The sequence below is a fragment of the Ranitomeya imitator genome, chromosome 1, assembly GCF_032444005.1.
Source record: "Ranitomeya imitator isolate aRanImi1 chromosome 1, aRanImi1.pri, whole genome shotgun sequence".
Lineage (NCBI taxonomy): Eukaryota > Metazoa > Chordata > Amphibia > Anura > Dendrobatidae > Ranitomeya > Ranitomeya imitator.
Genome location: NC_091282.1, coordinates 445,021,603 through 445,038,091, shown reverse-complemented (window position 1 = coordinate 445,038,091; position 16,489 = coordinate 445,021,603). Strand labels below are relative to the sequence as shown.

At 41.0% G+C, this 16,489-nt stretch overlaps 1 protein-coding gene across 1 annotated transcript in view; it reads left to right on the top strand.

Annotated features, from left to right (window-relative positions):
* GLIS3 (GLIS family zinc finger 3) overlaps positions 1 to 16,489 on the top strand; it is a 669,467-nt gene that overhangs the window by 558,130 nt on the left and 94,848 nt on the right. The window contains exon 8 of the mRNA XM_069764174.1: positions 13,205 to 13,379. Within this exon, the coding sequence (XP_069620275.1) occupies positions 13,205 to 13,379 (175 nt within the window). The remainder of the gene's footprint in view (positions 1 to 13,204; positions 13,380 to 16,489) is intronic.

The following is a 16,489-nucleotide window of genomic DNA, read 5'->3' as shown; positions in this document are numbered from 1 at the left end:
CAAATGGCGCTCCTTCCCTTCCAAGCCCTGCCGTGCGCCCAAACAGTGGTTTACCCCCACATATGAGGTATCAGCGTACTCAGGACAAATTGGACAACAAATTTTGTTGTTCAGTTTCTCCTTTTACCATTGGCAAAATAAAAAAATTGTTGCTGAAAAATCATTTTTGTGACTAAAAAGTTAAATGTTCATTTTTTCGTTCCATGTTGCTTCTGCTGCTGTGAAGCACCTGAAGGGTTAATAAACTTCTTGAATGTGGTTTTGTGCACCTTGAGGGGTGCAGTTTTTAGAATGGTGTCACTTTTGGGTATTTTCAGCCATATAGACCCCTCAAACTGACTTCAAATGTGAGGTGGTCCCTAAAAAAAATGGTTTTGTAAATTTCGTTGTAAAAATGAGAAATCGCTGGTCAAATTTTAACCCTTATAACATCCTAGCAAAAAAAAATTTTGTTTCCAAAATTGTGCTGATGTAAAGTAGACATGTGGGAAATGTTATATATTAACTATTTTGTGTCACATAACTCTCTAGTATAACAGAATAAAAATTCAAAATGTGAAAATTGCGAAATTTTCAAAATTTTCGCCAAATTTCCGTTTTTATTCCAAATAAACACAGAATTTATTGACCTAAATTTACCACTAGCACGAAGCCCAATATGTCACGAAAAAACAATCTCAGAACCGCTAGGATCCATTAAAGCGTTCCTGAGTTATTACCTCATAAAGGGACACTGGTCAGAATTGAAAAAAACGGCAAGGTCTTTAAGGTCAAAATAGGCTGGGTCATGAAGGGGTTAAAACGCTCCAACGTTTCAGAGTTAATATACTTCCAACATCTCTTACTAGTGCAGTAGCAGCTGATTGACTGGTTTCTCCCTTGCTTGTACATAGGAAGAGACCTGTCAATCAGCAACTGCGGTGCTGGGAACAGCCAGACAAGTCTGGTTTCTGGTTATGGTCCCTGACTGGATCAGTTATGGTCCCGACTGCATCTTCAATGTATGTTTTCTCTGAAATGTTAATATACTTTGTCGTAACCATGTTTTCATGCTGTCCATGGCTTGGGCAGCAAAAAGCGACTGACAGGTTTTCTACCGTCATATTCATCATTGGTAACTCCATAGTTAGATACAAATACTTCACAAAAAAGTCTCCTTGTAATTCAGGTCTTAAATAAGCCTCTCCAGGAGGCTTATTACAACGACTTTCTAGAATTGCTGTCTGAAGAGGAATACAAGTATTTATTTGAAAAGACATATGAGGAGAGGTGACAACTGTACTTAACAAATCCACTGGCAAACTTCTCTGATTCTAGAGATCCTCCTTTTTTTTCTCTGTCTTGCCCAGACTGCCATGACGATTTCTCTAACAATTGCAGATATATTTTTCGCCTTCCTCTTTTTCAACCATACCCAACTTTTATTGACATACAAATGAGTTCAGATCCAACATAAAACCCATAAATAAGTGTAGTTTTGAACGCATAGTGAAGTGACTAGAAAAAACATGACTCTCCTTCCATTAATTTCTCTCCAACAGGCAGTTCCACGTAAATATAATCACTGCTTTCCATTCAGCCCCCTCCAACATACACCCCATGTAATGAAACTTTCACCTCTAATATGCAGTTCCATATCCAAAACATCCATTCCTTTTCACTTCATTCAGTCCCGTCTCTTCACTCTCTAAGGTTCCAGTGGTTAAAGGCATTTTTCGTTGTAGCTGTAATTGTGCATATTTACCACAGTTGAGAAACAGCACACTGGTCTCAGGATTGTGACCGCTGCCTCACTTGTACTACATCTTTATAAGAAATACAATGTACACCATGTTTCAAATTATTATACAAATTGGATTTGTGTCATAAGCTGTCATTTTTGTTTTTTTCCAATAAACTCATGTAAGGTATTGTGTTTTAGGGCTCTTTACACCACTGAAATCAATTGCAAAGAACTGTGATGATTAGTTTGCAGGTTGGCCCAATTAAAGGTAAATACTGAAGAAGGGCGTTCCACATTATTAAACAGGCACAGGTTTCAAGCAATATGGGAAAGAAAAAGGGCCTATCTGCTGCCGAAAAGCCTCAAGTAATGCAGTGCCTTGAACAAAGTATGAAAACACTAGATATTTCACAAAAACTTAAGCGTTATCATAGCACTATGAAAAGATTTATTATTGATACAGAGCACAGACTGGTTTGTGCAGATAAAAGCATGTAAGGAAGGTTTCTGTCAGACAAATTCATCAGATAAAGAGAGCAGCTGCTAAAAATACCATTACAAAGCAGCAAGGTATTTCAAGCTGCTGGTGCCTCTGGAGTCCTGTAAACCTCAAGGTGTAGGATCCTCAAGCGACTTACAGTTGTGTCAGTGTAAACCTACTGTTCAGCCACCTCTGTACATTGCCCACATCCTGAAACGGTTGCAGTGGACACAGACATATATGAAGACTAATTTTAAAACAGTCTTGTTTACTATTGAGTGATGAGCAACCCTGGATGGTCCAGATGGATGGAGTAGTGGATGGTTGGTGGATGGCCACCATATCCCAGCAATGCTGCAACGTCTGCAAGGAGGTGGATGAGTCTTGTTTTGGATTTGAATCATAGGGAAAGAGCTGGTAGGCCCCCTTTAGGATTCCTCAGGGTGTGAAAATGACCTCAGCAAAGTATATGGCATTTCTGACTGACCACTTTCTTCCATGGTACAAAAAATAAGAAAATAAGAACTGTGCCATCGGTAGCAAAATCATCTTCATGCATGACAATGCACCATCTCATGCTGCAAAGAATACCTTCGAGTCATTGGCGGCTATGGATATAAAAGGACAGAAACTCACAGTGTGGCCAACATCCTCCTCTGACCTCGCACCCTATTGGGAACCTTTAGGAGTATCTTTAAGCAAAAGATCTATGAGGGTGGGAGACAGTTCACATCAAAACAGCAGCTCTGGAAAACTATTCTGACAACTTGCAAAGAAATTCAAGTAGAAACTATCCAAAAACTCACAAGTTCAATGGATGCAAGAATTGTGAAGGTGATGACAAAGAAGGAGTCCTAGGTTAACATGTAACTTGGCCTGTTAAGATTTGTTTGATTGTAAAAACTATTGATTTCAGTAAATGTGACCTTTAGGTTATGTGCACACGTCAGGATTTTCTAGCAGAAATTTCCAGACAAAAACCGGACATTTCTGCCAGAATTCCGCATGCGTTTTTTTCACGTTTTGTGACGTGTTTTTTGTGTGTTTTTTTACATTTTTTCCCAATGCATAGAATAGCGGGAAAAACGCAAAAAATCCGCAAAATTTATAAACATGCTGCTTTTTTCACCACAATGCGTTTTTTTTGTGGAAAAAAAACACATCATGTGCACAAAAATTGCAGAATGCATTCTAAATGATAGGATGCATATGTCTGCAGTTTGTAATGCGTTTTTATCGTGAAAAAAAGCAAAAAAACCTGAACATGTGCATATACCCTAAATGCTGCAAATTCAACAAATCACCATTTTCAGTTCTCTACAACCTTTAAAATGTTTGAAAAAAAAGTGTAGGAAAGCAGGTACCACTTATAAAAATTAAAAATATTTCGTTATTCGGTATCCATTAAGAAGTTTCTGATAGTGCATCAATACATCTCTGACGTGTTTGCGGCATTAGAATACGCCCTCAGCCATAGCGTCATCTGATTCTAAAGTATTCAAATACAGGAAACGCATCGGAGATGTATTGAATCACTGTCAGAAACTTTTTAATGGATACCGAATAAAGAAATATTTTTAATTTTTATAAGTGGCTGTGCCTGCTTTTTCCTACACCACTTTTTTTCTCTTATTTATGCTGACCAGCAGAGCAAGCAGGTCCCATCCGAAAAGTGGAGTCTGAACTATATTTATTTTTACTATAAAATGTTTGGAAACTCTGTTGTGCATAATCATTTGGAAGGATGGATTTTGACATTTTAAATTATGAAAAAAAAATACTGTTATCAATTCGGAGGTTTGTCCAATAAAATTTGATTTATATTCTAACGGTTCATGATTTAACCATTATCCTGACTTATTTGCATCAGCCAATTAGTAAAATCAGATAACAATAGAGTTTCCTTAATAATGTGGAATGTGGTGTAGATATGACCTATGGTTTGGCATCTAGTGCCCACTGTACAAAAGTTAGACTATCAGCTGCATTGGGGTGAAAAGATTAAAGGTGCGAAGTGGGGCCAAAATACTTGAACATCTGGGGGCCCAGCCATGGGTCAACATGGCACTGCCTCCATTGTTCTGTTGTATGAACCTCATAAAAAAGCTTAGAACTGCTTTAATAAATCACCTGGTCATATTTGCTGAAGTTGTGCAATTTATATGATCTTTTGTCAATTTTTGTGGCTTGCTTGAGCTTGATTCTTTTGCTGCCTAAATATCATATATACTGTAAGTGATTCCGCATTATTCTGTGTTCAGTCAGAAGTTTTAGATTAGCGTCACTACATGTTCACAAATGAACATGGCTTGTCAATGTGGAAATCCCTCAGTCCATACTACTTAGATCAAGAGGTGGTAGAAGAGAGCTACTGAGCCGTGTGTAATCATCTCTTGTTTTACTCTGCTTTGTATTAGGTTTCAGAACTTTTCAATGTGGTAGCACTTAAAGTGAGAATGGTAAATCTGTTTGATCTACGGAGAAATACTTTACTATTTTATCTAAGATTTTTCTGAAATTGGAAACATCTGTTGAACGTAATTTGTAACATTATCAATTTAAAAGAAGAAGACAATGAAGAAGCAATTAGAGTTGCCAATTAACCTGTGGTTGGGGAGCTTAACTGGGTCTAAGTACAGCTCTTGTAATCTACAGAATGCCTTCTAAGGCTGCTACAGATTCCTTTATAATGACTGCATTGGGAACAATTTAAAGAATGGTTTAATCTACAGGGTTTTAGTATGCTAGTAAGGTATTATGGTCAAAGAGGCAGCATCTGAGCTTAACCTATACACCAGGCTTTCTACGGTTATGGGTGTACCCAAGGAGGAGCAACTGAAATACTGAGAGCTAGTTGGTGCTATCAAGCCATTTTTCATTGGTCGGAGTGTTTAGATCGAGGGTTAGGGCAACAAATTGAACCTTTGCCTCTGGTGAAATAAAGCCTTGCTATGGTTTTCGGCAGAGTTATTCCAAGCTGTTCAGAATTTTTGGAATAGTTGCAATAGAGTTATTATTTACTTTGAAGCTATAATACACATTTTTTTTAATCATCTTGCTGTAATCATTGGGAATTTGTGGTTACAGTTTTGCTTTATGGCTTACATATCATTGATTATATGTATTGTACTGTGGATGTTCATGGTGTTAATTCTGTGATTTCTATATATGAGTGTTGCATTTGTCATTGAACTGCTACATTCATGCATTATAATAGCTTATTGAAACTTCTCAGTCTGTATACATGCATTTGGATAAGAAACCACAGATACCAAGGCTTTGATTTGTCCTAAATGACTATTAAAAGTCACAGATGCACAGCTCATCTCAATACTTCTGTAGTATAACAATAAAACAAGTTGGGTCGCCAAGCACATAGTATGCAGTGCACAAGTCTTCAGTGTTGTCACCAACTTACCTGCCCTTGCTTCAGTGCCAGTCATTTTGTCAGACACTGCAACCTTAAGGTACCTTCACACTAAACGACGCTGCAGCGATCCAGACAACGATCCGGATCGCTGCAGCGTCGCTGTTTGGTCGCTGGAGAGCTGTCACACAGACAGCTCTCCAGCGACCAGCGATGCCGGTAACCAGGGTAAACATCGGGTTACTAAGCGCAGGGCCGCGCTTAGTAACCCGATGTTTACCCTGGTTACCATCCTAAAAGTAAAAAAAACAAATGCTTCATACTTACCTTCCGCTGTCTGTCCCTGGCGCTCTGCTTCTCTGTACTGGCTGTGAGCACAGCGGCCGGAAAGCACAGCGGTGACGTCACCGCTCTGCTTTCCGGCCGCTGTGCTCACAGTGAGTGCAGGAAAGCACAGCGCCGGAGGACAGACAGCGGAAGGTATGTATGAAGCGTTTGTTTTTTTTACTTTTAGGATGGTAACCAGGGTAAACATCGGGTTACTAAGCGCGGCCCTGTGCTTAGTAACCTGATGTTTACCCTGGTTACCAGCGAAGACATCGCTGAATCGGTGTCACACACGCCGATTCAGCGATGTCAGCGGGAGAGCCAGCGACCAAATAAAGTTCTGGCCTTCTAGCCCCGACCAACGACATTTGATTCTGATCGCTGCTGCCTGTCAAACTGAACGATATCGCTAGCCAGGACGCTGCAACGTCACGGATCGCTAGCGATATCGTTTAGTGTGAAGGTACCTTTAGAGCTAGCCATTATGCCGACAGAGACAAACATGATTGAAACCTCTAAAGGTACCGTCACACTAAGCGACGCTGCAGCGATACCGACAACGATCCGGATCGCTGCAGCGTCGCTGTTTGGTCGCTGGAGAGCTGTCACACAGACCGCTCTCCAGCGACCAACGATGCCAGTAACCAGGGTAAACATCGGGTTACTAAGCGCAGGGCCGCGCTTAGTAACCCGATGTTTACCCTGGTTACCATCCTAAAAGTAAAAAAAGCAAACGCTTCATACTTACCTTCCGCTGTCTGTTACCGGCGCTCTGCTTCTCTGTACTGGCTGTGAGCACAGCGGCCGGAAAGCAGAGCGGTGACGTCACCGCTCTGCTTTCCGGCCGCTGTGCTCACAGTGAGTGCAAGAAAGCACAGCGCCGGGGACAGACAGCAGAAGGTAAGTATGAAGCGTTTGTTTTTTTTACTTTTAGGATGGTAACCAGGGTAAACATCGGGTTACTAAGTGTGGCCCTGCGCCTAGTAACCCGATGTTTACCCTGGTTACCAGCGAAGACATCGCTGAATCGGCGTCACACACGCCGATTCAGCGATGTCAGCAGGAAGTCCAGCGACGAAATAAAGTGCTGGACTTTCTGCAGCGACTGACGACATCACAGCAGGATTCTGATCGCTGCTGTGTGTCAAACTGAACGATATCGCTAGCCAGGACGCTGCAACGTCACAGATCGCTAGCGATATCGTTTAGTGTGACGGTACCTTAGAGCTAGCCATTTTGCCGACAGAGACAAACATGATTGAAACCTCTAAAGGTACCATCACACTAAGCGACGCTGCAGCGATACCGACAACGATCCGGATCGCTGCAGCGTCGCTGTTTGGTCGCTGGAGAGCTGTCACACAGACCGCTCTCCAGCGACCAACGATGCCGGTAACCAGGGTAAACATCGGGTTACTAAGCGCAGGGCTGCGCTTAGTAACCCGATGTTTACCCTGGTTACCATCCTAAAAGTAAATACTTACCTTCCGCTGTCTGTCCCCGGCGCTCTGCTTCTCTGTACTGGCTGTGAGCACAGCGGCCGGAAAGCAGAGCGGTGACGTCACCGCTCTGCTTTCCGGCCGCTGTGCTCACAGTGAGTGCAGGAAAGCATAGCGCCGGGGACAGACAGCGGAAGGTAAGTATGAAGTGTTTGGTTTTTTTACTTTTAGGATGGTAACCAGGGTAAACATCGGGTTACTAAGCGTGGCCCTGCGCTTAGTAACCTGATGTTTACCCTGGTTACAAATGAACACATCGCTGGATCGGCGTCACACACGCCGATCCAGCGATGACAGCGGGTGATCAGCGTGAATCTGCAAAAACCCTAGTCCATGCCCTCATCATCTCTCGCCTTGACTACTGCAACCTCCTGCTCTGTGGCCTCCCCTCTAACACTCTTGCACCCCTCCAATCTATTCTAAACTCTGCTGCCCGACTAATCCACCTGTCCCCCCACTATTCCCCGGCCTCTCCCCTCTGTCAATCCCTTCACTGGCTCCCCATTACCCAGAGACTCCAGTACAAAACCCTAACCATGACATACAAAGCCATCCACAACCTGTCTCCTCCATACATCTGTGACCTCGTCTCCCGGTACTTACCTACACGCAACCTCCGATCCTCACAAGATCTCCTACTCTACTCCCCTCTTATCTCCTCTTCCCACAATCGTATACAAGATTTCTCTCGCGTATCACCCCTACTCTGGAACCCTCTACCACAACACATCAGACTCTCGCCTACCATCGAAACCTTCAAAAAGAACCTGAAGACCCACCTCTTCCGACAAGCCTACAACCTACAACAAACATAATTTCCCCTAAGTATACGGGAAAACAAAGGCATACCAAAGAATAAGAAAAAATGCTTTATTAAGTAATATATAGAATAAAAACCACAAAAATAATCAAACAGAAAGATTCTATTAAAAACAAACAAAGGCAGCACAGTGTACCGGTCCTAATAATAGCAATATATATAAGGTATAAATACACAAGGGAGTATATAAGCAAATATATGTCTATAAATTGCAATATAGTGTAATCTACTAGGCTGTATCAATGTATAGCAGTTGAGAAATGTGGGAACAATATCCCTATGGCAACACCAACGGACAACCACCTACAGCATCATGCAGTCCATGACAATGAACAATAAAAAAGTTGGCTAAGATACACCCTGGAATATGTATGTATGCCAACACAATGGTCAGACATGAGCATAGAAAAAATAAATGTAGAGCACAAAAGCTGCCACAAAAGGCTATCTACAACTGTTGGAGATACAATGTAAAGTGCAATCAGTGCTATATAGCTTATGGTTGAAACTCAACCTATTCAGTGCAACATATTATCCCCCTGCAGAAAATGCAAAACAGTTTAAGTAGCTGTCTAAGTGCATCAAGAATGAAAAGCTGCTAACTGTCTATTGTGTAGCAAAACGTATATAGTAAAAGACTTACATGGGTATAAAGATCGGACTTGTGTGTCTCTGTTGTGACCCCGACAGCGCCGTTTCGCCGCTCAGGCTTCTTCCAAATGGGGGCTGGTGTGTAATAAAGCATTTTTTCTTTTTTTTTCTTATTCTTTGGTATGCCTTTGTTTTCCCGTATACTTAGGGGAAATTATGTTTGTTGTACGTTATGTTGAAGGTGTTTATCACATAGCTGGGATTGTGTTATTGATGAAGCCTACAACCTGCAGTAACCACCGATCGACCAAACCACTGCATGTCCAGCTCTATCCTCGCTTACTGTATCCTCACCCATCCCTTGTAGATTGTGAGCCTTCGCGGGCAGGGTCCTCACTCCTCCTGTACCAGTTATGACTTGTATTGTTTAAGATTATTGTACTTGTTTTTATTATGTATACCCCTCCTCACATGTAAAGCGCCATGGAATAAATGGCGCTAACAATAAATAATAATAATAAGAATAATAATAATCAGCGACCAAAAAAAGGTCCTGATCATTCCCCAACGACCAACGATCTCCCAGCAGGGGCCTGATCGTTGGTCGCTGTCACACATAACAAGATAGTTAGCGGGATCGTTGCTATGTCACAAAAAGCGTGACGTTGCAACGGTATCGTTAACGAAATCGTTATGTGTGAAGGTACCTTAAGCTTCTGACCCAGCTAGTTTTGGTCCTACTCTCAGCTTGCTCCACTGGTAAGAAACTAGTCTACAGATACAACTTGGGAACCCTGCATTGTAGTTCAGATCCCTGTAAAGTTAAAGGGTCAAAACCAGGGAGCATCTGGACCTTGCAAATTGGAGTGGCCAGCAGTGGAGTCCCATTTTGATTAATAAAACCATATTCATAACAATTTTAAAGAAAACCTGTTTAGGACATTTCAAAGTGTTTAATGGTTAACTGCGAGTACAGAAGTACAGCCAATATTAATGTGTTTAGCATACTGTAGATTTACCATAATATTTTATATGATACATTTAATGAACATAGAATACTATTCTATGTGTGAAAACCCTTATCCAACTAACACAGACCACAAAGGAACACATAACCCACAAATACAAATGTTTGTGAGAAATTCCTGGAAATTGGATGGCTCTAATATTAAGAATGTACTCCTTATTACACACAAGTAAGCTGGGACATTCCAAGTGTAATTCCCAAGGAAACTAATGTCGTAACTCTGAAGTAGCCTGATCTTTTTAGTGCCAAGTTAGACTCAGCCACATCTATAAGAATGAGTAAGCTACAAAGCCAGATGTGAACGTTTCCATCCCGGGAAAATGAGTAAAGTAAATCTGAGTTATACAGTGTTTTAAATTGTGATCTCCATTATCCTATGGGAAAAAATAGATCTTGCTATTATTTTATACATCGAGCTATATAAAATATTCATCTTATTACCAGCATGCCTTACATTTCTGAGTTCAGCATAGCCCTTGAATGAATATGTATAGCCAAAGATACAAATGCTTACTGCACTTGGTTGGAATCTATGTGATGTACAATTTGATGGCATACCGTATATACTCGTGTATAAGCCGACCTCAGTATAAGCCGAGGCACCTAATTTTGCCACGAAAAACTGGGTAAACTTATTGACTCGAGTATAAGCCGGGTATGCATTCTCCTCTCATCCCTATCCTGGTATGCATGGCTCCCCAGTCCCGTCCTTGTATGCATGGCTTCCCCGTCCCTGTCCTTGTATACATGGCTTCCCGTCCCTGTCCTTGTATGCATGGCTCCCCCATCCCTGTTCTTGTATGCATGGCTCCCATGTCCCTTTCCTTGTATGCATGGCTCCCCGTCCCTGTTCTTCTATGCATGCCTCCTATCCTTGAATGCATAGCTCCTGTAAAACAAAAAAAAACACATCCTACTTACCTCCCTGTGTGCCCTTGCTGCATCTCGTTCCGGCGCCAGCAGCTCTTCCGAGCGATCATGCGGCCGTGCTCGTTAAGGTAATAAATATTCACACCACGCCTATGGGAGTGGAGAGAGGTAAATATTCATTATCTTAATGACCGGGGCCACGTTATCTCTCAGCCAGAAGAGTTGCTGGCACCGGAACAAACAAGATGCAGCGAAAGAGCACGGGAAAGGTTAGTATGATGTGTGCTGGATGCCGGCGGCTGTGGCTGTAACTATACGCGCTATAAGAGAAATTAATATTCATTACCAGTGCAGTGAATATTAATTTCTCTTTAGCAGCGGGCACAGTTACAGCCACAGCCGGCTGCTGCTGCATCTGTGACCTGCTGCTCCACCGGTCCCCCTCCGCCGCCATCTTTTTGGGACATTGACTCGTGTATAAGCCGAGGGGGGCGTTTTCAGCACAAAAAATGTGCTGAGAAACTCGGCTTATACATGAGTATATGGTAAATTAATATTACTCTGAATCCACTTAGAAACGTCCAGGGGATTTTTTCTATGAATAGATATTAGAGAAGCCCTCCCATTAACTTTTTTTCTCATAAACATATTTTTATGTGTATGTACTGTAGTGTGAGTGTGTTAATATTCTCACTTACCACTGCCTTGTCTGGGGTCCAGTGCTGTTTTGCTCCTCTTCTCAGTGACATTGCTGCTCTTCAGACTGTGCATGACACGGAAGCGTCAAAACGAAGCCCCATAGATTTTTAATCTTGTGAAAGAGACTTCCTCCTCATACATAGAGCATAGAGTGATCTGGAGAGTGTGAAGAGCAGTGATGTCACTCAGAAGAGGAGTGTAACTGTGCCCAATCCTGGAGAAGATAGTAGAAGGTGACTACATTAACATACTTATTACACAATAGAAAGTTGTTCAAGAAAGTCAGTGTAAAGTAAACCATATTCAATACAAATTGCCAAAAGGCAAAAAATCCCTAACTAAAGACAATTAAGCTATGTTCACACTTTGCGTTTTTTATGCAAAGTTTAACCTGCGTTTAAGCTACTTACAAAAAGCAAGTCTCTTGTGCATGCTGAAAAAAAATCTGATTCAACTTCATAAGGTTTTGGCACCAAAAACGCAGCAAAACCTGATACCTGCATTTTTTGAAGCGTTTTTTGCATTGCCCATTACTTTTTGAACGGGTGAAAAAAGCTGCAAAAGCGCTGAAAAAATGCTGAAAGAAGTGACATGTTGCATTTTGCAAAAACGCAGCTCTTTGACAAAAGGTGTGTGTATGAGATTTCTGAAATCTCAGAGACTTTGCTGGTACTGTGAAACACAGTTAAACGTTTGCATAAAAAATGCAGTTAAAATGTAATGTGTAGACATAACCTAAAAATATATATTTTATTAATTTTAATAGGAATATGTAGTGCAATCACAAGGGTCAGGGATTAGTCCAAAATATAGGGATATATTGCACACTATCTCAACATTTAGATAAGGAGTATCACTCTACCTGATGAGACTATTCCCTGCATATTTCTTGTTTATAATCAAGTATTCAAATCAGAGTGACCATGGACCAAGCACTCTACTAATACCAATGTATTCTCATTGACTAACAAACTGACCTATGCTAATAATAAAAATATTCTACCATTAGCCTCCCCAATATGTTTCACCCAAAAATGGCATCATCGGGGGATTGAGGCTATAATGAGGCTATCATTATCATTTTAATCCCCTGATGATGACAATTCTTGGTGAAACATGAGGCTAATGGTTTGAATCTTTTTATTATTAACATAGGCCAGTTGGTTAGTCAATGAGAATACATTGGTATTAGTAGAGTGTTTGGTCCACGGTCACTCTGATTTGAATACTTGATCATAAACAAAAAATATGTAGGGAATAGTCTCATCAGGTAGAGTGGTACTCCTTATCTAAATGTTGAGATAGTGTGCAATATATCCCTACATTTTGGACTAATCCCTGACCCTTGTGATTTTAAACTTGGACTACGTATTCCTATTAAAATAAGTAATAGAAGTTATATTGTAATTGTCCTTAGTTAGGGATTTTTTTGCCTTTTGGCAATTTGCATTGAATACATTAACATGCTGCCACTGCACTATATTCACATATAAAATGTTTAGGGAAATACATTCATCAGAGTGCTTCTTTAACAATACTGATATTCTGTATCTGTATATGCCCTCACCTTACCAGCCGTGTTAAGAGTGATGCCTTTGCACAGTGTGATCACATTAGTGAAAGAATCTGGCATTTATATTGCCTGCAAATTTTCAATATAACGTAATTGTAGATTTTGCGCTTCTGGTCATATGACAAAAAACTTCAACTGTTCTTCTTGATGTTTATTATGTCTGAATGTAAAGTTTTGTCTTGTATCATTAAAAATTGCCTAAATGTAATATTTACTCCCATTTTTAGCTAACCTGTTCTCCAGTACTCACTCCAGCCGAAGTGGCACAGCAGCTGGCAATGTTCCCCAGTCACAGCCTCTACCTTCTAGTCATCCTTCTCCAGGAAGCAACCTGCAGTCCAGTCCACACAATGCCCCATCCCAGCTACCTCCATTAACACCAATGGAATCGGGCACTGAGAGGTAAGAGCTGCACTATATTTGCAATTATGTATATTTTTTGCAACAGTAGTGTTTGGGTACATTGTCAAAAAGCAAATTTAGCTAATTCATTGGAAACAATACTATTCTAATGTGAATGTAAATGTGGGACAGAATCTGAATTAATATGGAATATCAGAAGTAAATGGATCAGACATACAACACACCCCATCGGAGACAGATGACCCTATTGACTTTAAGGTACATAGGGGGCATTAATACAGTGACGTTTCGTGTTATCATAGTCTCAGTTCTATTTTTTTTATGATGTACTCTTTTTTTTTTATAGCTGTGAATTTGTGGAGAAACTGAATAAATAGAGTTTAGAGTAGAAAATCACATTTAAGGAATAATCTTTTTTTTTTCTCCATGATGGCTTGGCTTACAGTAAGAAACTACCATAATATGTCAAAGTGAAATATGTGATTAGGTTATAAAAAGCTAAGTAAATTAATCTTATATAAAAGAAGTGAGATTGTACTTGAAAGTGGTCATTTCCTTTTCGGGCTGAAGCAGAAAGAAGTATTGGCTGCTGGAGGATGTAGCTGAATGCCAGAATGTTCAAAATGAATCACATACAAGTTTTCTTAGTTTTCTTCATGTTGTACTGTGGCTTCAGCTAGCGCTAAGTGTTGAAGTGCCAAATGGAGGAGATTTATAAGGAGCTGTCTAGAACAGTTTATCTTTTGATTGTGAAAACAACGGCCATTCCTGGATCTGGAACTAAATTACATGTTTAAAAATCTGGAATCCAGAGCAACTTTGTTTCTGGTTATGTATATGTTATGTTATGTTTGGTTAAACTGTAAAACTTTGACTTATTTGCATTGCTTTTTTGATAAAATAGTATGAATACTGCCTGTTTTGGAAAGATGGATTCACGGATAGCAAAAATTAATTTGGAAATGCTAGTTATAGGGTAGTTCTAGCAAGCTAGAAAAAATAGGGGTGTGGTTCAACTAGTTTAAGAAGTAATATGAGATTAATAGGATTAGCTAACTTATCTCTATAAGGGTTGGGTACAGAGGTCCAATTCTCCTTCTTCTCTTCACACATTGGTAGTCAATTAATCTTGCCACCACAGCTAAGGGGTGCAGAGGATGGATTTACCTAAGGAGAGCTTTAAATAGTTGTAGGCAGTAACCTCCACCTTGCGGTGAGTTCAGGCCACCATAACATTTTAGTTAAAGCGACCCTGTCACCCCCCAGGCATTTGTAATTAAAAGAGCCACCTTGTGCAGCACTAATGCTGCATTTGGACAAGGTGGCTCTTTTAGTTATTCTCCTTGCATACGCTCAAATAAATACTTACAAATTGTGCCCCCTCACACCATGAAATCGCCAGGGAGGCGGGACTTTCCTTCCTAATCAGACGCAGCACAGCCGTCATTCATACCCCCTTGGCGTCGGGCGCCACCTCCTCAGCGTTGTTTGAATCTGTCCCGGAGCCTGCGCTGTTATGCTATCCCTTGGGCATGCGCAGTTAGCGCTGCCCATCTTCTGACATCATTTGATCATTTGATGTCAGGCTGACTGCGCCTGTGCGGCCGCACTGCCCGAGATCCCGCCCCACAGTATCTTATGATTTATTCATACTGCGGGGCTGGGATTCATGGGCATGCGCAGTGCATATCTTCACCTCTAACTCATCTCCCTCCGCCTTCTTCAGACTGTGCGGCCTTAGCTGATCCCTAATCGCATTCCAGCCTCCCTGGCGATTTCACGGTATGAGGGGGCACATTTTATAAGTATTTATTTCAGCTTGTGCAAGAAGCATAACCAAAAGAGCCACCTTGTCCAAATGCAGCATTAGTGCTGCACAAGGTGGCTCTTTTAGTTACAAACACCTGGGGGGGGGGGTGACAGGTTCCCTTTAAGTTTATAAAGGAGATTTGGAAAGTTAGTTGTTAAACCACTATATATACACAATCATGGCCAAGAGTATTGGCACCCTTGAAATTGTTCCAGAAAATGAAGTATTTCTCCCAGAATATTAATGCAGTTACAGGTTTCATTATACACATGTTTATATAATTTGTGTGTATTGGAACAAGACAAAGTAAAAAGGGCAAATTGGATATCATTTCAGACAAAACCCACAAAATGGGCCAGACAAAATCGTTTGCACCTTTCCAAAATTGTAGGTAAACAACTATTTTTTAGCATATGATGATCCTTAAAACTCACCTGTGGCAAGTAACAGGTATGGGCAACATGAAAATTACACCTGAAACCAGATAAAAAGGGGAGGTGTTTACTCAATCTTTGCATTTTGTGTCTGTGTGTCCCACACTCAAGGTTACACGTCCATCTCCAGAGGTCTTGATGTACCTTTGTCTACGGTGTGCAACATAATCAAGAAAGTTTTTTGGTGGTTGTTTTGCTGCCTCTGACACTGGGTGTCTTGACTGTGTTCAAGTCATCATGAAATCTGAAGATTACCAAAGGATTTGGGGTCTCAATGTAGGGCCCAGTGTCAGAAATCTTTGTTTGAGTCCCAGGTCATGGTTTTTCTGCAGGGAAATGACCCCAAACATACTTCAAGAAGCACCTAGAAATGGATGGAAAAAAACACTGGAAGGTTCTGAAGTGGCCAGCAATAAGTTCGGATCTAAATCCTATTGAACACCTGTGGGGAGAGCTTAAAATTGCTGTTGGAAGAAGGCAATGTTCAAATATGAGAAACCTAGAGCAGTTTGCAAGAGAAGAGTGGTTCAAAATTCCAGTTAAGAAGCTTGTTGATGGTTATAGGAAGCAATTGATTGTAGTTATTTCTTCAAGGGGTTGTCCAACTAAAAATATTAAATTGAGGGTGTCAACAATTTTGCACAGCCCACTTTTGGGTTGTTGTGTGAAATTATGTCCAATTTGCCTTCTCTTCTGATTTTTTGTGTTGTTCCAATACACATCTGTATATATAATTGTCTAAGGGTCACTTCCGTCTGTCTGTGCTCCTGTCTGTCACAGATATTCATTGGTCACGGCCTCTGTCTATCATGGAAATCCAAGTCGCTGATTGGTCGCCACAAAACAGCCACGACCAATCAGCGACGGGCACAGTCCAGAAGGAAATGGCCGCTCCTTCCTCCCCG